The sequence below is a fragment of the Alternaria arborescens genome (assembly GCF_004154835.1).
Source record: "Alternaria arborescens strain FERA 675 chromosome Unknown contig_8, whole genome shotgun sequence".
NCBI lineage: Eukaryota > Fungi > Ascomycota > Dothideomycetes > Pleosporales > Pleosporaceae > Alternaria > Alternaria arborescens.
In genome coordinates this window covers 683,488-701,668 of record NW_021167863.1, presented here as the reverse complement: position 1 = coordinate 701,668, position 18,181 = coordinate 683,488, and the positions used below count along the sequence as shown (strand labels likewise).

At 51.2% G+C, this 18,181-nt stretch overlaps 10 protein-coding genes across 10 annotated transcripts; 6 read left to right on the top strand and 4 right to left on the bottom strand.

The window, feature by feature from the left end:
• Positions 1-33: 33 nt before the first annotated feature.
• AA0111_g4455 (hypothetical protein) lies at positions 34-2,406 on the bottom strand (the record flags this gene model as incomplete). Its single annotated transcript, XM_028650460.1, has 1 exon — positions 34-2,406. One exon carries the CDS (start codon positions 2,404-2,406, stop codon positions 34-36), a length of 2,373 nt encoding a protein of 790 aa, XP_028508156.1.
• Positions 2,407-3,609: 1,203 nt separating this feature from the next.
• On the top strand, positions 3,610-4,707 carry AA0111_g4454 (hypothetical protein; the record flags this gene model as incomplete). Its single annotated transcript, XM_028650459.1, has 1 exon — positions 3,610-4,707. The coding sequence occupies one exon, from the start codon at positions 3,610-3,612 to the stop codon at positions 4,705-4,707; it is 1,098 nt and encodes a 365-aa protein (XP_028508157.1).
• A 136-nt stretch (positions 4,708-4,843) lies between these two features.
• AA0111_g4453 (putative sterigmatocystin biosynthesis P450 monooxygenase) lies at positions 4,844-6,586 on the bottom strand (the record flags this gene model as incomplete). Its single annotated transcript, XM_028650458.1, has 3 exons — positions 4,844-5,876; positions 5,935-6,419; positions 6,470-6,586. 3 exons carry the CDS (start codon positions 6,584-6,586, stop codon positions 4,844-4,846), a joined length of 1,635 nt encoding a protein of 544 aa, XP_028508161.1.
• A 571-nt stretch (positions 6,587-7,157) lies between these two features.
• On the top strand, positions 7,158-8,555 carry AA0111_g4452 (hypothetical protein; the record flags this gene model as incomplete). The annotated part of the gene is made up of 4 exons (XM_028650457.1): positions 7,158-7,256; positions 7,309-7,759; positions 7,812-7,901; positions 7,957-8,555. 4 exons carry the CDS (start codon positions 7,158-7,160, stop codon positions 8,553-8,555), a joined length of 1,239 nt encoding a protein of 412 aa, XP_028508162.1.
• Positions 8,556-8,994: 439 nt separating this feature from the next.
• Positions 8,995-9,564, top strand: AA0111_g4451 (hypothetical protein; the record flags this gene model as incomplete). The annotated part of the gene is made up of 2 exons (XM_028650456.1): positions 8,995-9,021; positions 9,085-9,564. The coding sequence occupies 2 exons, from the start codon at positions 8,995-8,997 to the stop codon at positions 9,562-9,564; spliced, it is 507 nt and encodes a 168-aa protein (XP_028508159.1).
• Positions 9,565-9,751: 187 nt separating this feature from the next.
• On the top strand, positions 9,752-12,298 carry AA0111_g4450 (hypothetical protein; the record flags this gene model as incomplete). Its single annotated transcript, XM_028650455.1, has 1 exon — positions 9,752-12,298. One exon carries the CDS (start codon positions 9,752-9,754, stop codon positions 12,296-12,298), a length of 2,547 nt encoding a protein of 848 aa, XP_028508160.1.
• A 369-nt stretch (positions 12,299-12,667) lies between these two features.
• AA0111_g4449 (Mitochondrial respiratory chain complexes assembly protein) lies at positions 12,668-15,358 on the bottom strand (the record flags this gene model as incomplete). Its single annotated transcript, XM_028650453.1, has 2 exons — positions 12,668-13,467; positions 13,516-15,358. 2 exons carry the CDS (start codon positions 15,356-15,358, stop codon positions 12,668-12,670), a joined length of 2,643 nt encoding a protein of 880 aa, XP_028508223.1.
• A 662-nt stretch (positions 15,359-16,020) lies between these two features.
• On the top strand, positions 16,021-16,314 carry AA0111_g4448 (hypothetical protein; the record flags this gene model as incomplete). The annotated part of the gene is made up of 1 exon (XM_028650452.1): positions 16,021-16,314. One exon carries the CDS (start codon positions 16,021-16,023, stop codon positions 16,312-16,314), a length of 294 nt encoding a protein of 97 aa, XP_028508222.1.
• A 35-nt stretch (positions 16,315-16,349) lies between these two features.
• Positions 16,350-16,604, top strand: AA0111_g4447 (hypothetical protein; the record flags this gene model as incomplete). The annotated part of the gene is made up of 1 exon (XM_028650451.1): positions 16,350-16,604. The coding sequence occupies one exon, from the start codon at positions 16,350-16,352 to the stop codon at positions 16,602-16,604; it is 255 nt and encodes an 84-aa protein (XP_028508216.1).
• Positions 16,605-16,758: 154 nt separating this feature from the next.
• On the bottom strand, positions 16,759-17,277 carry AA0111_g4446 (hypothetical protein; the record flags this gene model as incomplete). The annotated part of the gene is made up of 3 exons (XM_028650450.1): positions 16,759-16,813; positions 16,896-17,111; positions 17,234-17,277. 3 exons carry the CDS (start codon positions 17,275-17,277, stop codon positions 16,759-16,761), a joined length of 315 nt encoding a protein of 104 aa, XP_028508215.1.
• Positions 17,278-18,181: the final 904 nt, after the last annotated feature.

Here is an 18,181-nt window from a genome sequence, read left to right as displayed (position 1 = left end):
GAGCTTCAAGGTTCTCAGCGAATGGCCATTGCGTTACATGCCGATCATCCTCTTGACCATGCCCTGTGCTAATCGGGCAACCTGAACGTTGTTACAGCGCTGCTCATTACCACCGATAGCACTAGCGTCGCAACCATCAGGGTAGAAGAAACTGGCCAGCGCGATGATAATATAGGCAGCAATCAGTAGACTACCCTCAAGGTAGTTACTGCGACCATCCAACACCAAAAAGTTCACTACCAATACGGTAACGAATAGTGCGACAGTCTCGAAAATGTTGAAGTAAAGTGTCATCTCCTTTCCCATAATCCAGCCAAGGATGACAATAACAGGGGTGATAAAGATGGCGATCTGGATAGAAGAACCAACAGCGATACCGATAGAGAGATCCATCTTGTTCTTCATGGCGACGGTAACAGCTGTGACGTGCTCTGCGGCGTTGCCCACAATAGGAAGGATAATGAGACCAATGAATGCTTGGCTGATACCGGAGGTCTCGACCATGGGCTCGATAGCGTCACTCATAAAGTCGGCGCAAACAGCAACGAGACCCGTACTGATCAAAAGCATGAAGATAGCCGCTTTGATAGACATGTCAGGTGCTTCGTCGTCTTCGTCATCTTCGTTGAGTGCCATGGCGGCCTGGGGAGATACGGCAGGATGTTTGACTGCGCTACCAGTGGAGTCGGCGCGACCAATTTGTTCAGGAAGAGACTTTGATCGACGAAGAGGTGCACGTAAAGCCGCGTTGTCTCGAGGTGCTGCCATACGGATGTTGGGCGCAGGTCCGCCAAGTGGAGCAAGATTCTGAGGGTTCGAGAAAACATTGTTGGAAAGCAGCGAAGGGAGAGCTGGGCGGTTGTATTTGCGTGCATTCATTGGAGCAGCACTGTCATGTTGTACTTCCTCAGCGAAGGTGACCTTGGGCGTGGGATCATTTGGTTCGACCTCCTTCTCAGGAATGGTGTCGATCTTGTTACGATCACGACGGTCCTTCTTGCTCTTCTTGTTCTTCTTGTTCTTACGTTTTTCCTTCTTCGTCAGGGATCGTGAGGTGTGCGAGGCGGCTTCAAAGTCGCGAACAACCGGGACGTATTGATCGTTGTCAGCTTCGTCACCACTCATGACGTCGAAGGAGTGCCGGCGAGAGGTGATGGGACCAGCATTGTTCGCGGTGACAACGCTGCTAGTCCTCTCAGTCTCGAAAGGACTTTGGTTCAGTTCGGCAGAGGGGGAGCTCATGGCCGAAAGCGCACCGTCGTCTTTAGAGCTAGCGCTGGATTTGCGGCGAAGTCTCTTGACCATGCGTTTGGCCTTCTTCTTCATGGTACCATCAGAGTTGTTTGAAGAACTATCGCTATCGCTGCTACTGGAGCTGGATGAAGAGTCTGAGCTGGACGAATCGAATGCGCCAGCAAGAACACCAGGGTGCGATTCTTCGTCAATGATGTGTTGGGGTGTGCTAGCATAAAGATAACGATGACTCTTGAGCTGGAAGAGAAGGTAAAGACCGTAGACCAGCAACAGGATAACACTGGTACCACGACTGACGGATAGCGTCTCGTGGTCAGCAATGGAGTTGTCTTCGAAAGCAGCGTGGAACGCCGTGGGCAAAAGAAGACTCATTACGGCAAGAGCCAGCATGACACCACTCATCTGGGTGACAGTGTTGTTGTAAACCTGCTCCTGGTATTTGAGACCACCAAGTAGGAAGGCCATACCCAGGATGAGAAGCAGGTTAGCAAGAATGGATCCGAGCAGCGACGCCTGCACAACCTCGATTTGGTCAGAGGCGAGCAAGATGATGAAGAGAATCAACTCGACAGCGTTTCCGAAGGATACGTTGAGCAATGCACCGAGCGCATCTCCAACACGGGCAGCGACGACTTCGGTCGCGTGCGCGAGCAGGCCAGCCAGTGGAATGATGGCGATGGCATTCATAGAGAAGACAATCTCGGGCTTCAAGTCTACAAGCTTGACTACGATACCAAGAGGCACGAAGACGAGCAGGACGTTGATCCAGCTGTGGGTAAGGGCATTCTTGGTGTGGGTGATGAATCGGAGGGTTCCGTTCTTGACACGCGTAGGCGAATAGAACGGACGCTTCTCGGATCCTATGGCGGAAGGCGTCTCTCCATCAGCCGCGGTATTGACGCTGCCATGTTGGACATCTGTGGAATTATTGTCTGGCGCGACGGGCTTCTCATGGTGGTCGCTGTGGTCGCTGTTGGTGGTGCTGGGCGCACTACGCGGCGGGTTGCTGCCACCTAGGCCAGGATGGGCGGTCGTGTGGGGGTTGTGGGTCGGAAGGACGTCGGTCTGAGGGTCTTTCTTGCGTCCCAAGCCAAGTGCAGATGCTGCCTTAGACTTGAAGCTGCGTATAGAGGGGTCGTCGGGTTCTCCCATCGGTTTTGGTGTTGCAGAGTTTGGGTAGTGGTTGAGTACAAAGATGTACTTTGAGGACGGTAGAAGTGTGGCCAAGTAAGTGAGGCGGTGGCCGCGCCTTATCAATGCTCGGCAAGCTTGAACCGGCTTGGTATGTGCTTACTCTCTGAGTGGATCCCCGAACACTGACGAATGACGTCGGTCGTCCGGCCAGATTGGCTACACGTGGACGGCGCGCACAGCCTCAGTGGCGCGCTACGCCTTGCTTGTTTGGGCGTGTTATGATTCTTGTTTGCGCGCGACGAGTCTAGAAGGTGATTGAAGGATTCTGGCATCACTGTGCATCAAACAGGTATCCTGTGCGGTTTGCCTGGGAAGTTGGAGGGAAGGTGCGCTTCGACGCGTTTTCACAGCATCCCTGCCAGGTGCTGGGAACAGAAAGCGCGAGGCAACGACTAGGAAGCCGCCAGCGTCGGCTTTCCCCCGCACGGTCATCATCATCAATACGAAAGCCGCTGATCCTAAACGACAATGGCGCCCAGCTTCGCCTTCTGGCATCCACTTTGACAGCGAGACTCCTAGTCGCGCAATCTAGACTGTCCACGATACGTTGCTTCACAGGGATGATGTCGAGACTAGTAGCTCGTCCAATGCAGGAGGCCGTTCATGTTCTGCCTTTTCCCCGAATGCTCAGCACTCTTATACCACCTGGCACACGACAAAAGCATAGCATTGTCACGTGGAGGATGACGCTAGTAAGACAGTACTAAGCAAGAGTTGGCATTCGAGTAAAGCTTGTCTTGATGTGGATCCCTAAGTGCATCATGAAGCATCGAGAGTGTAGATAAGCTGCGATGGTCACGAGCCCGATTCGACAGTACCGAGATTTCATCCATGGGTGACGAACACGCAAATGCCTTGGCAGCGCAACCAAGGGCCATATCTCAGCCGTAAGGGTCTGCATCACTACGAGCTCTCTGGCTCTCAGATGCAATCATGGATTTGCTACATCTCCCAGTTGAAATATTCGCAGAAATCATACACGCCCACCTCCAGCGTAGCGGATGGGCTGCGGCAGTCCGAGCACGGTGCGTGTGCAAAACCTTCGCGGCCGCAATTCAGGATGACATTTTTGGCCGATACTCCTCGATATACTACTGGCATATGAGACCCAATTGGAAGGAGCGTCTACTCGGGCCAAATATGCACACCTTGCTCTTCAAAATGGGGCCCACGCGCTGTAATTCGATGTACGTTCTTAATCACATGGAGGCCACAGTCGACTTCCTCATGGACTTCTCATATTATAAAACGCAATCACAGCGCGAACGCCATCGTTTGGCCCTCTGTAACGCCATGTCAGCAGCACTCTCCGTAAACGACATCCTTGCCTATCTTCGCCACGGACGGTACGATGACTCGATCAGTGTACGGAAGAACATGGGCCGCGCAGATACAATTGGTATGCTCGCGGCTGTCGCTGCTGTCAACAGCGAACCTGCCTTGCGCTTTCTAGTTGACAAGGTACGTGATATAGGCCAACGTAGCGAGCTATATGGCACTCCACTTACTGCCGCTGCGGTGAACGGGCATAAGTACGCTTCGTCAATTATTTATGAGCGGTTTGAAGACAGTCGTCACCAATGGGACCAGTTATACGAGACTATCGATATATGCATGTACAAGCAACATGCCACTATGCTTCCAACGTTCATTGGCTGGTACCTCAAGAGTTGCGACTCTGGGAGAGCAATCTACGATGCGAAATACGAATGGTGCAAGTGGGCAATCGTAAGAGGTGAATTGGACGTAGTGCGCCGTTGCTACAATTTCAAGCGTGCGATCAAGTCAGATCGTCAATTGAGGTTGACGCCTTTCTATCTAGCATGCGAGCATGGTCATGTGCACATTATACAGTACTTCCTCGAGACTGACGCCACTCTTGGAGACGCTACGTATACTTACGAGGCGGGTCGCATCGGGGCCCAAGGGCTATCACAAGGTCTTGTATTAGCAGTACAGAATGGCTGGCTCGGGGCTGCTAGGTTTCTGATTGAGAGTGGTGCACAAATCAAGAAGAGTGAATATGACGACACAGTCTGTGCGCCAGCGTTATGGCATGCCGTCAAACGAGGACATGTTGACATGGTGATGCTTTTGCTAGCTTATGGTGTTGTCATACCAGCAAAGAACTCTAAGAAGCATGTTGGCTTCTGGACTCTGACCATGAAGCGAGGAACGAAGATGGCAAGCTTGATGGAGGAGGCTTGGATGATACGGACCAGGAAGGCCCCAGTATCTAAGCTTAATGGTATAGTTTAAGAACGTGTGAACAATAGTTTCTCTACTCCTCGCGTCCAGGGTGCAGCTGAGGGGCACATAATATTCGATCAAAAAGTAATAGCATGGCACTAGACACTACGAGTGAGAACTCATTCATATAGACTGAAAGTGTTACTTATGCACGCAGAGTGACCTTGACAGGGAGGCCATCTGCTGGGTGAGCTCCGCCTCCACCCATCTCAGCCTGATATGCTCGATTCTCGTCAACAGTTCTGATGCCCTTCTTTGGATGTAGTTTGTCCCACTCCTCATACGAAATGTCAATATCAAACATCCTCACAGTCATTACCAAGGCGATTTTGAGCTCCAGTTGTGCAAGTGTCTGTCCAATGCAGGCACGTGGGCCCCACTCAAAAGCTCTCCATGAGGCCTTCTTCGGATGTAAAGGGTCCTCTGGACTGACGAGCCAGCGATCTGGAATGAAATCTTCCGGTTTCACAAACACTTCGGGGTTGTGGTGCATAGCAAGAGTGAGTGTCCATATGTTACAGCCCTCTGTAGGGTATCGCTGACCCTGTTCATCTACCAAAAAGACACCCGGGCGGCCATCGCGCATGCTGCCAGCCGGAGGAAATATGCGTAGAACCTCCTTGACGACTGCCAGAGTGTAGGGTAACTGGTTCAGGAGTGCGGGATCGTCTGTGATAATGCGAGTGATACTGTGGAGCGAGAAGTCGGACCCGAATACCTTGTCGTGTTCTGCACGTACTTTGGACAAAACATCCGGGTGACGAGACAGTAGCATATAGCTGTACAGCAGGGTACTACTAGTGGTGTCGTGGCCGGCGTACATGAACATACGAAGTTGAGGCTTCGCCAGCTGCCTGAAGGCCGATTTTGACACTTCGTCTTTGCCCTCTACATCGTCCAGGTACTTGTCCATGGCCAACGCGATGATAGATCTAGATTGTGAGTGGGAGTCTTTTGAAGGGCTTCTACGGGAGCGAGCCAGCTCTTCGAAACGTTTGTCGATTTCCTTGTCAAGGTATTGATTCATACGGTAACTGTTGTACTTTTGGACGAATGGACGAGGGCTAAGATAGCGACGGATTGGATTGAAAGATGTACCGAATGGAGTCCAATACACTTGTCTTCGGAGACAGTCTGCGAGGGCGCTTCCTTGAGTTTGATAGTGGAGACGCGCACCCCTGGGCCCACCTTTTAGTAATCAACCTTTACTGTAGGCGCATCGTGTTGAGAACTTACAAGGTAATACGCGCAATAATATCAAAAGTCAACCGAAGCGTATGCTCCTCCAAAGGAAAGCCTTCGCCCTTCTGGGCGCGTTTTTGGAGAAGTTGACAGAAACCCGTGACCTCCTCTGCTATAGCAGGAGAAAGTCCTGTTATATAGCCAGCAGCGAATCCTGGATTGAACAGCGCCCGCCATTTCTTCCAAGTGCTTCCGTACATGGTCAGTAGCGATGGTCCACCGTTGATGACCTCTAAAGTAGCACTTATGTTGGCGGGCTTGTCAAGGAAAGCAGCTTCAACTTGTGATGCAACATAAGGGTTCGCGACTACCATGATAGGAGCGTTGAAAGGCCATAAGTTGAGATAGAAGACACCGCCGGGAAACGATTGTGCTATTCGCCGTACTACTACGTGCATTACGGTGTTCTGTGGTAGTGATTGAATGGCTTCTTTCAACACGATGAGATGGCCGAACAGAGGATGATGTTTCGGCATTGGCTTGCTATTGTCAGAAGCATCTCTCTAGGTGCACCTAGTACTTAACTTACTGCTCCTGAGTTTCGTAAACTCTTTACGTGCTGTCGATTAGCCATCAATCTGGCCACAAACATGGCGAGAGCACCAGCGACCACAGCCATGATGGCTGGCATGCTGACCCGCGTCATGCTGACTCGCGGATTGGGTGTTGCAACTTGCAGACGTCGTCACAGAGGCGCAAGTATCGTGATCCGATCTCACGGTAGTTGTTGTCGAAGTGCGAGTAAAGGTGCAGGACGAGGCGGCAAGATGGGAGGGCGGCACGGAAGGCGCTAGCCTCACCTGGGTGCATGGGCGTCAGCGCTAGGATCAGCACTGCCTTCCTGTACTACAATATTACAACCCGACATTCGCTATCGTTTCCTTCATGTCCGTCAATCGAATCTTACCAATATGTCGGTGTTCTCGGGGATTTGGGGATTCGCTCTTCGATTCCCGACCCCAACAAGGCATTATTTGTACGACACGCTGCGACCGGTCATGATCCCAGTTGACGATGCCAAAAGATCAATCAATAGTAGATGCAGCATGCGGAGTATATATATACTTCAATAGCCCCCACCCTTCACACAATCGCATGCGATACTAGATCTTGTTATATGCTTGTCATGTCGTCCTCTTCCCACTTGGAATTCTGTAGCTCTAACGTACAGTCTCCTCCTTACCTAGATTCCGCGCTACGAAAGCTATACCCAAGATATGTCGATTGATCCGTCGAAGCTACCACCAGCACAATATGTGCCCGGTAGACAGTACATCATTGACCATGCTGGTAGGATTGATAAGGTGCCATTTGTGGTATGCACTCTCCCTGTTGGCGATTCATTGTAGATGCTGACACAAATCTTAGATCACGACGGGTATTCTTTTCGGGCTTGCTATTCTTTCCGTGTTAGCACGCTTCGCGATTCGCATCTTTGGCGGTCGGAAAATACGATGGGACGATGGCTTTGTCTTGGTGTCATGTTTGTGTCTGATAGTCGCGTTCGTCTGCGTCCACAGGCTTCTGAACACTTTCTATCTTATCGAAGCCATGAACCAAAGGAAGACGATTCCGTTCCGAGAGGATATTCCTGCAATATTGGACACGCCTAAGTGGGCCTTCATCTTCTCCACGTTCAACTGGACTTCCCTTTACCTAGTCAAGTTTGCTTTTATGAATTTCTTTCACACCTTGACCCGAGGGCTATCAGTCAAGATCATGCGGTTCTACTGGATAACCGTAGGCTTTCTTGTCGTTTGCTGGATCTATGCAGTCATCAACTTTGTGGTTATCTGTCCACACTTTGGTACAGACGCAGGTCAGTTGGTATTCAATTTTTTATCGAGGTTCAAGTTACTGACAGTTTACAGCTACATGTGGCTTCAATCCCCGGCAGCATGAAAGAAGTGTCGCGGGTAACGTTCTCGTCGGCGTCCTCGATATCATAGGCGATGTTCTCAGTACGTGATGCGGCCTAATGGGTCAAGATGAGAATGGAAATACTGATTTTCCTAGTTGTGAGCTTTCCCATTGTCGTTGTAAACGAATCGATGATGTCGTTCTCCCGAAAACTATCGATTGTGGCATTGCTAGGCCTCTCGACAGTAATGATCATTTGCGCGCTGATCCGAGTCGTCGGCTCATTGACCGAGACAACCGAGGCAGGGAACGGAACGGCGCCGGTGTGGGCTGCGTACTGGTTCATTGTCGAATCTTGTGTTGGACTTATCATGGCGTCTGTCATTGTTATCCGCGGAGTTTTCATCACGATCCTTGTTGACGACGATCGACGGAACAAGGATAGCGTACTTCAGCAATTCGGACGTCGTTTCCTGGCTATCATGAGGCTGTCCAGATCCTCACGAAGTAGCAAGTCGAGTACCCAGCGAGGCGACGCGCTCCATGACCAGCACAAGGATCCAAGCGCCCCAAGGATTGCTACTCAGAAACTTCACGGAGGAACATTGAAGACCATCAGATCGTTTATATCAGGTGGTAATAGACATGGCCACACGCAAGATGACGCGCCACTGTCAATAGAAACAATCCAGAGTCTTGAGGATATGGACTACCACAATATTCGCAAAGCGGAAGTGGCAAATCACCAGCCATAGCTGGTCACCCTGAGTCAAAGCACCGAAGAAGACGTGATTTGTGCGATTATAAGATGGTAAGAATGTATTCATGATAGCAAGTAGTAAGCGTAATGACGGTGTTAGTTCATAAGACAGAAGCATGCAGCCGTTCGTGACCGTGAAGAATTAGGCCACCCGGATACGCGCAGGGGCTGTGGCTTAGACGCCCCCACCTCCCGTCATCACGTCTCTGCTGCACCACAACGCGTCACCACGTAGTCTCGAAACCTTGTTCCCCCATACAACTGGCGGTCTAGATATTCGCCCTCTCTAAGCTACAGGAGCGACTCTTGCATTCAAAAGCAGCGCGATCGCATATTCGTAACCCTCCAAAGAAACGCGATAACTCTTTATTACCTTCATTCGACTGTCTCACTCACCCTCCCAACTAACCTTAGCTAGCCTACAGCTCTTCATCATGGGTCGCTGGACAGATGTGGACAGTGTAAGTGTCCCCATATACCTAGGTAGCACCCTCTTTCTAGCAGGTCACTGACACGACTTCTAGGACGCTGAGCGACTGCCAGACGGTTTCGAGCGCATAGGCTATGACGCTGATACCCAGACCTACACCTTCCGCGATGCATCCGGTCGTGTCTACGAATCTGAGCCTGGCAACCGCTACGGGGAGCTGCGAGCCACCGGCGAGCGCTCACAGCCCATATCTGACGAAGAACGACTCGAGCAACACGAAGCAATAGAAAAGAACAACAGGAGCGCTGTGCGTATGATGTTGCCATTTGCACTGCTGGTTCTTGTTTTCTTGTTCCTTGTATTCAAGCTCGTGGACAAGAGCGAGGATACATACGTCTCTGCTTGTGGAAAGGGAAATCGTCAAGCATACATCTCCAAAGGCGATACGTGTTGGGCGCTTGCTGAGGCACATGGCATAAGTGTAGATGATTTCTTAAGCTTGCGTGGAAATGAGGGAGTCGACTGTGACAAGTTAAGGATTGGATGGGGCATCTGTGTGCCAACAACACAGTGATTCGCTTGTCGCGACTTGTTACTGGCCAGACCTCACTTCCTGATGCGGGGTTGAGGCGCGCGCCCCAGTGAGACAGAGGCGTAGTCGCTGCGCGGGCGCTTAATTCGGGGTCCGAACAAGATAACCACTCCATCTTCCAACTACATGCTCAGTATCTTTGGTTGTTAATGTTTGCAACACTCTAGCGATGGCAGGTGCGAACCCTGAAGTACCCAAAGCCCAATATCAGCACTACATTCCTCGATTCTTGCTCCGTCGCTTCTCCTACCCATCTTCGACTGTGCTCAATCATGGCAAGAAGCAGAACAGAAAACAACGAGTTGAAGATATAGTCACGGCAGTTGACCTAGGTCACGACATTCCCAAATTTGTCGAATCACCGGTGGGACGAATCTTTGGACAATATGACATGTACAAGGACGACTCAAAATTCAACAAAAAAGAGCAAAATCGAATTGAGACGAAGTTAAGCCGTATTGAGGGCCAAGCAAGTCGCATTATTGCCGAAGTTACAGATGCCCATAAAACGGGCAAGGACAAAGTCGAACTCTCACGCCATGACAAAGATCTTTTACGAAAATACATCTTCGTCATGAAGTATCGCAGTCCCATCTTCTTCACACGCTTCAATCATCAGAGAGCAGAGGATTATGCTTCGAGCGATCGGGCATTGTTTCTGGAATACATGCAAGAACGCAATTTCTCGCGCCCACTCGATGTCTGGCTCGACAACCTTGAAAGGATTATTGATAAGCCTATGGATCCTGCCGGTAAATGGACAGAAGATCTCTACGAGGAAATCTACCCAGAAGACGCCAAGTGGCTCAACATCAATATCAGATCGATGTACCTGTCTTTCGCTACTCCTTCAGATGCCGTTGAAGAGTTTCTTCTCACTGAAAACGCGTTTGGCATTTATGAAGGGCCGAACGACTACTTCACCAACCCTTTCACAGGTGAACAGACAACGACTGCATACACCGAGTTTCATATAATCAGCGTCGTTTCTCCACGTTTAGTCATGATATTACGCGACAATTGTCTCCCGGAACCTTTGGAGGACCAGCGCGACAACATCCGCGATTGGAAGAGATTGATGTTGGCAGCTAGTGCTCAGGCGCATAATCAACCAGACAACGCTAAATCTTTGCTCGAAGACTTGCCATTAGCGAAAGCTCGAAACTCCTACACTGTGATTCAAGACGGTCGGCTTGAACTGGCTAAAGGTGCAGACGGAGTGCCTAGAGCGAAAGACAAATTCGACTTCACTTTCTTCGGCCTAGAGAGCAAACATGTGCAGACCATCAACCTTGTCATGCTGGACCAAGCCCACCACAGCTCGCATATTGTGTACAAGTCGAAAGTCGCATTGCAAGCAGCTCTGGACTTCTATTTGGATTATCCAACCCAGACTAGAGGAGCCTACAGTCTGAAGACGATAAGTGATCGACCGAACGACCCGATGCTGGCTTTATTACGAAAGCTGGAGACGATTGCCCATTCATTGGGCTCGTCTGTCAGAGCGAAGTACTACATCGATCCGCTTGATGAAATTAAGGATACGCCGCCTCCTGACGGAGCGCCGACTTTCAATGGCGTGGTTGCCCAAGTTTTAGAAACAATAGAAAACGATTGCCGGACAGTAAGTCTCGTGGCGCTGCCCGCAACCGTCATGAGCAAGGTGTTAAGCAAGCTGAAGATGTCTGCTTCAACGATGAAAAGGCTTGACCTGATGGCGATGGCGGATAACCGACGCTGCTTCCCAGACCAGATTTTTCTAGCAGTTCATAAGGCAGACATCAGAGGTCTTAGTGCGCGATACAAGAAAATTCTCCAGATTGGCAAACCGATGTGGAGAAGCGCATTGGATGAGCTTGTTAAGCAAGAGTGCGAAGCTGAGTCTGTAAACGCCAATCGCAATACTGAGTTCTTTGAGAATATACGGCGCAATTTTGATCGGATTTCTGACACGGACTCTCCTGACCTCTCTGATGCTCTAGATAAGGCACCATCTTTTGATGAGACTGTCTCTCAAGTGTTGGCAACGGCAGAAACCGATTTTCTAGACCAAAGTCTGGCTAGCCATGACTTTGCCTTGGCAATGGTCGTTATGATTCAGGTCGTAAAGGAGCAAGAGATGACTGTCATGTCGACCCACGCGCTTGACCTGATTTTCATGGCTGATGGCAGGCCCTGCTTTCCAGATATGGTCTACTCAGCGGTCCAAGAAGCGCACACCAGGGATTGTAGTGAGCGCACCAGGAGACTTGTCAGTGTCGATCTGATGATGTGGAGAAGGGGATGGGGTGCGCTTGTTGAGAGAGCTTTGCAGGTTCCGGGCGTGAAACTAGATGACAGTATTGATGCCATGCGGAAAGTCTTACGTCAACTTCCTAGCATGCCTTCATCAGATTCTTCCCCAACTTTAACGTCATCTGCATTTCAGAATACGAACCGACATCTAAGGGAGGCTTCTGTACAACGATCGAGTTTATACAGCGACACTGAAGACGCTCCTGGACGTTCCAGGTCTGGACAGCTAAAGCGTTCCTCGAACTCTACCGTATCATCCAAGAGGAGAGATATCTTCAAGGCTGCTTTACTCGCCTTCTCTGGCGTAGTCTTCATATGTGTCTGTCTCACTGTTCTTGTATGGACGCTCATTAGCATCGCATGGTTTCTCGTTGCTCAGATATGGAACTTCGTTGTTCTTGTATGGCGCCTTGCACTCTAAGCATTGAGCTGCTTTAAGACGGATTCGATGCAGCAACGTTGCCACGTCAACATCATATCGTCTTGCAATCAATGGCCACTCACGTATCTGCAACAAAAGATAATGTGGAACGCAACAAGAAGTGACGAGTACGTAGAGCACAAAGTTTGAACGTTACAATGGATAATTGCGTTCTTGGTCTTTCTCTTTGACCTGATGAACTATACTGTTACAAAGCCAAAACGCGCGTCTATTTTAACAAGACACCTTGCGCATGCTCGTCTAGAGTGGAATGAAACCCCTTGATCATCGCCAAAACCCCCCATCCATGTCGTAACATGCCATAATGCACACAAAAGAGAAATTGATATAAATTACATCTTCAGCACCTCACCTCCTGGAATCCAGATCCTTGAAGGTTGCTGGGCTGGGAGGTACTAGAGGCCCCTTGACACCGTCGCCCGCCGGCTCGACGTATCCCGGTGCCTTGCCATACTCGCCAGAGAAGTACTTGTGGAAATCTTGGCTGTCTTCGTAAGGTCGGGGTCCAAGCAACCTAATCATGTCCTCACGGCCAAGCATCTCCTTCTTGAGTAGCTCCTCGGCTACAAGACCAACTTCGTGTTTCTTCTCAGTGAGGAGATCCTTGCATTGCTTGTAGGCCTCATCAACGATGCGCTTGACCTCCATATCGATGTTCTTAGCTGTGTCTTCGGAGAAGGGCTTGGTGAGTTGCTGGCCCTCGCCATCTTCGAAGTAGATGTATCCGATCTTCTTGCTCATACCCCATTTGCTGACCATGGCTGTGGCCATCTGAGTGACCTTGCGGAAATCATCAGATGCACCGGAGGTGACGGTGTCGAAGTGTAGCTCTTCAGATACACGTCCACCAAGTGTCATGGCCATACGGTCCATTAGCTGGTTCACATTCATGAGGTATGTGTCGCCGTTGGGAAGGTACTGAGCGTAACCGAGAGCGCCCTGACCACGGGGAATGATGGAGACTTTGAGAAGGGGGTCTGCCCACTTAAAATACCAACCGCAGATAGCGTGACCGGCCTCGTGATAGGCGACAGTCTTCTTCTCTTCAGGCTTTAGAACAAGGGACTTCTTCTCAAGACCACCGATGACACGCTCGATGGCTTGCTCGAAGTGTACCATTGCAACGGTCTCAGCATTGGCACGAGCGGCTGCGGATCGTTAGTACATGTATGATTTAGGGAAGCATTGCTACATACCAATCAAAGCAGCTTCATTGACACAGTTGGCAATGTCGGCACCGGAGAAGCCCGGTGTCAAAGCTGCTAATCTGCCCTTCAAGAACTCCATGTCTTCGTTGGTGATGATCTTCTTCAAGTGTACACCGAAAATCTGTGCTCGGCCGTCCATGGTGGGCTTGTCGATGTTGATATGTCTGTCGAAACGGCCGGGTCTCATGAGCGCCTTGTCCAGAACATCGGGTCGGTTAGTACCAGCCAAAACGACGACTTGCTCAGTCGTGTTGAATCCGTCCATCTCTGTTAGGATCTGATTGAGAGTTGCCTCTCGCTCATCATTGCCACCACCGAAGTTCTGCTTCGATCGGGCACGACCGATAGCGTCAATCTCATCAATGAAGATGATGCAGGGCGTGCTCTTGCGCGCATTGGCGAACAAGTCTCGGACACGCGATGCACCAACACCAACGAACATCTCGACGAACTCAGAACCACTGACACTGAAGAAAGGAACGCCTGACTCTCCCGCAGTAGCCTTGGCAAGAAGAGTCTTACCAGTACCTGGGGATCCAGATAGGATAGCACCGCGAGGGATCTTCGCACCGAGCTTCTGGAATCGGCTGGGGTCCTTGAGGAAAGAAACGAATTCCATAATCTCTTGCTTGGCTTCGTCCATACCAGCGACATCTGAGAACTTGACCTTGACGTCCGTCTCGTGGTTGAACTTCTTGGCGCGACTCTTGCCCATGCCAAAGACGCCGCCACCTCCGCCAGCGCCGCCTCCCGCACGTCTTGTAAAGTAGAAGAGGGAACCGAGGAGGAGGATAGTGGGACCGAAGGATAAGAAGGTGCCGAACCAGGAGATCTCGTTGGAGTATGCTACAGGGATGCGCTCGGAGCTAGGAATGCCCAGCTCGTACTGTGCGTCGTCCATCTTGCGTTCGAAAGCCTCAACGGATCCAATAGTGAAGTAGTAGTAGAAGTTTTGGTTGACGGATGGCGAGTCAGGGTACATGCCGGCGACAGCCTCACGGTGCAGGTGGACCTTCGCCCTGTTGCCATTCAGGATAACAATCTTCTCGACCAGACCTTTGTCCAGGAAGGTCGTTCGGAACTCCTGCCATGTTATCTCCTTGGAGTTCTCGCCTGGGAAGATGGTCTTGTATGTGATGTATGCGAGGAAAGCGCTGATGAGGATTGTGTTGGTATCCATTCCGCCTCCGAACATGGGCCCGACCGGTCCGCCAGCTCCGCCAGCGCCACCCTTGGAACCCTTGCCTGTACCTGGGCCTGGGTCGTGTGCGCCTGACTTCTGGTGTGGTTCCTGGGAACCATCCTCTTTGAATTTCTGCTGATGCTGATCAGCCGCCTTGCGGGCCATGTTGGTTGTTAGCCGCGAGATCTTGGCCGCGGTGGCCAGATCCAGCTTCTCGCCCCTCTCCAGCTTGTCCATCTCGTGTCGTAGCTCCGGTGGTATTCCGGTGCGCTTGATCTCTTCCATTGCTTCCTTGATATTCTGCTTCTGCGACTTGGGAACGCCCATTGACACGAAGGAGACTAATTGATCCAGCATCTTCTCCTCCTCGGGTGTAAGCTTGGACATCTGAGCCTCTCCTTCCTTCTTTGCAGAATCAGCAAGCTCATGCTTGTCTGCCTGGCCATCCTTCTTGGCTGCCTCGCCCTCCTTCTTGTTCTTGGGCTCTTCGGGCGGGCCGGTTGCGAATCGCCGCGCCCGTTGCTGGGTATATATACATTGTGGTATTGGTGCTCGTGTGCGTAATGTGCGTGGTGCCCTCGTGGCAGCGTTGAGGCAGGGTCGGGATAGTCGCGCTAAGTTGCCTGAGCGGCGGAGGAGTGTCGACATGGCGGCGGAACAGATGTGACAGGACTGCGGGGTGGGGTATAACGATGGGTTTGGGTATATTACAGATAAGTAGGGTGAGAGTAATACCGCGCCTGTTCAGACTGCCTCGGGCTGGCAGTAGGAGAATGTCTTGTGGCGGGTGCGCTTCGATGGCGAAAGCTAGGATATGACAGAATCATCGAAGTTCTACATGCCACCGACATGCCGACCTTACTAAGCGGGGTCGCCTGTACGCGTGAACATGTGCTAGAGCCTGGGCCTAGAATTTGACTTAGGTAAACCTTCATCTATTGAGCTTATTCTCTTCATCCCAATGCTTTGCAAAGAGACGCACTGGTGATGAATAACGACTGCTCTTCTTAGATTGCCTTCTGCTTCAGCCCGGCCGCCATACATGGCCACATCACACCTAAGCGGTCTATAATGTCATACCCATTCATCTCCATCAATGCACTGCATGTCGATCATCCAGATGCGCCTTCATGCACCAATCTACTAGTTTCATTATCTTATGTCCGATCAGCTATTGCCCCGAGGTCGTCAGCCCGCAGCGATAGCGTAGTACAGCACCAACTTTGTTCTTTCGCACCGCAATATATTTGAACACAAGAGGCTACCCAACTGCTAGTCATTCCGAGATCATAACATAGCCTTCTGCAACAATGCATCTCTCTGTATCTGCCTTCGCCGTGCTCTCCTTATCTTGCCTTATAACTGCGCAAACGTGCGATACATCAAACAACACCCTCTACCTTACGGCGCCTGCGTTAGTCACCACGCCTCAAAACACCTCCACCATCCAGTGTTGGCGTCTGAGGAATCCTTTCTTGATATCTACAACAGCAGGCATCGCAGGAAGCCGTGCATTAAACCTAGGGAATGTGACGGATCTAAGCTACGTTGTCCAGCCACCACGCTTTGAAGGCGGATTGCATAACGCTCCTGTGCCACAGTGAGTCGGATCTCCCTCGTACACTAATTTGCGCTGACAATGCCGAGGATCGTACAGTTGCTAGCTGGACTCGCGCACATCACTCTGCCTCAAGACCCGTCTCGGGAGCTGTGGTTGTACGGAGGCAAAGGCGGTCTGCTGTTCGCTGCCGACCTGACGGGCGAGGGACATGTCACAACGTATCCGAGTGACCAGGAGACAGTCACTATTACTGCGCCTTTCGAGGGTGGTGTAATCCCCGAGTATGAAGTGATCAATGAAGGGCCGTGTACTGGGCGACAGACTTTTGTCTAGTAGATTGAGAACGCGACACGGGTGGAAAGGAACGTGCATGTTGGTTGTACAGTCTATTCGTTGGCTTGATGCAAAGAGAATTGTCGTGTTCCGCTTCCTCCCTCCAACTCCTCTTACTATACACCCATCTTCATCGCTCTTCTTCTCCGCTCGCTTACTCCTCGTCGCCGTACAGAGCGCGGCCAGTCTTGGAGTTGAGGAACTCGTTCCTATTACCACTGTTAGCCTGCTTTCCCATGCACCAATGCCCTGCCATGTCCCTGCTATTCTCATCAATATCCATCAACTCACTTCTCGATAGCCCACTGCATGGTGCCATATGCGATGGCCAGAGGTGGGATGAAGTAGAGGACCTGGTTCCTCGAGCGGCGCACGACGTTCCAGAAGCCCTTGCCAATGAAGGTGGCCATGGGGCGCTGACGGTTGGGGCTCAGTGCGTAGGTGACGACGCCCTTTCCGGGTCGGCCACCGCCCTCGTAGGGGTTACCCCATGAGCCGATGTGCCATCTATGCCATTGTCAGCCTATTCCCTTTGCTACTCCGATGGTTGTGCGCTGGAATGTGGTTCGAGGACCGGTTTCATTCGGGGAAGGTGGCTGCGATTGCGTTCGACGGGGTTGCGGACATACGTGGTCTTGGTCTTTGCGTGGATGTCAGAAGGTCCGAGAGCCATTGTGACGATGTGGGTGGTGGTTGTGGAGGTGCAATGCGTGGGCGGCGGCGTCGACGTTCCCGTCAGAAAGCTGCGAGCGGTGCTGCTATGCCAAGCCTTTTCCTGTTAGCTGAAATAGGCAAGGCGTTGCAACAGCCAATAACGTAAACGTGATTGGCCGTCAAAGCACCCCATGCGCTTTCTCCAATCGTCCATGTGTACCTTGCAATGACCTCTTGCGTTACGAGATTCGAAGTCGTCGCGAGAATTCTTACTGTTCAAGACACATCCATCTCTCTGGATTCCACTGACATCTACGGTACAATTCTACATCCCCACAACTCCAATAAATCCGCCGTCAACGCGTCAGCAACGGCATACCCACGTTGCAACACAATATGGAACAAGGTCAAGATTTCCTTCATATCACGGGTAGTCCGAACACGCGCTCCTGCGACCCTCAAAGGGAAGAACAGCAGCACCCCTGCAATTCCAGTGACCAACAACTCACGACTCAACCGAAGGATTTCGTGTGTGTGCCACTCGATCTGAGTACGAGGTAAAATCGGCGCACGTGGCGCCGTAGGCTTGGTCCAGTGCACATGATAGTCATAAGTACCTGAGAGGTAGATGCTGGCGGCATGATAGTACACATGAGCGACAAGAAGCTCTGGGTCCAATGCACCTGATGCAGACTGCCATGCGTTGCTGCCATCCCACCATTCATGCAAAGATTGTTGAAGTAGCAAGCCTTCAGCGGCTAGGTACTGCGCTTGTTCAGTCTGCACTTTTTCCGATAGATGCTCTGCTTCTGATGCGCAATACTGGATTGCACGTATACTTAATTCGGAAAAGCTAGGCAGCATATCGAAGAGTGCTTCTTTGGGGTGCCAAAAAGCGGCTCCTTCGCCGCTCCAAAGATCTG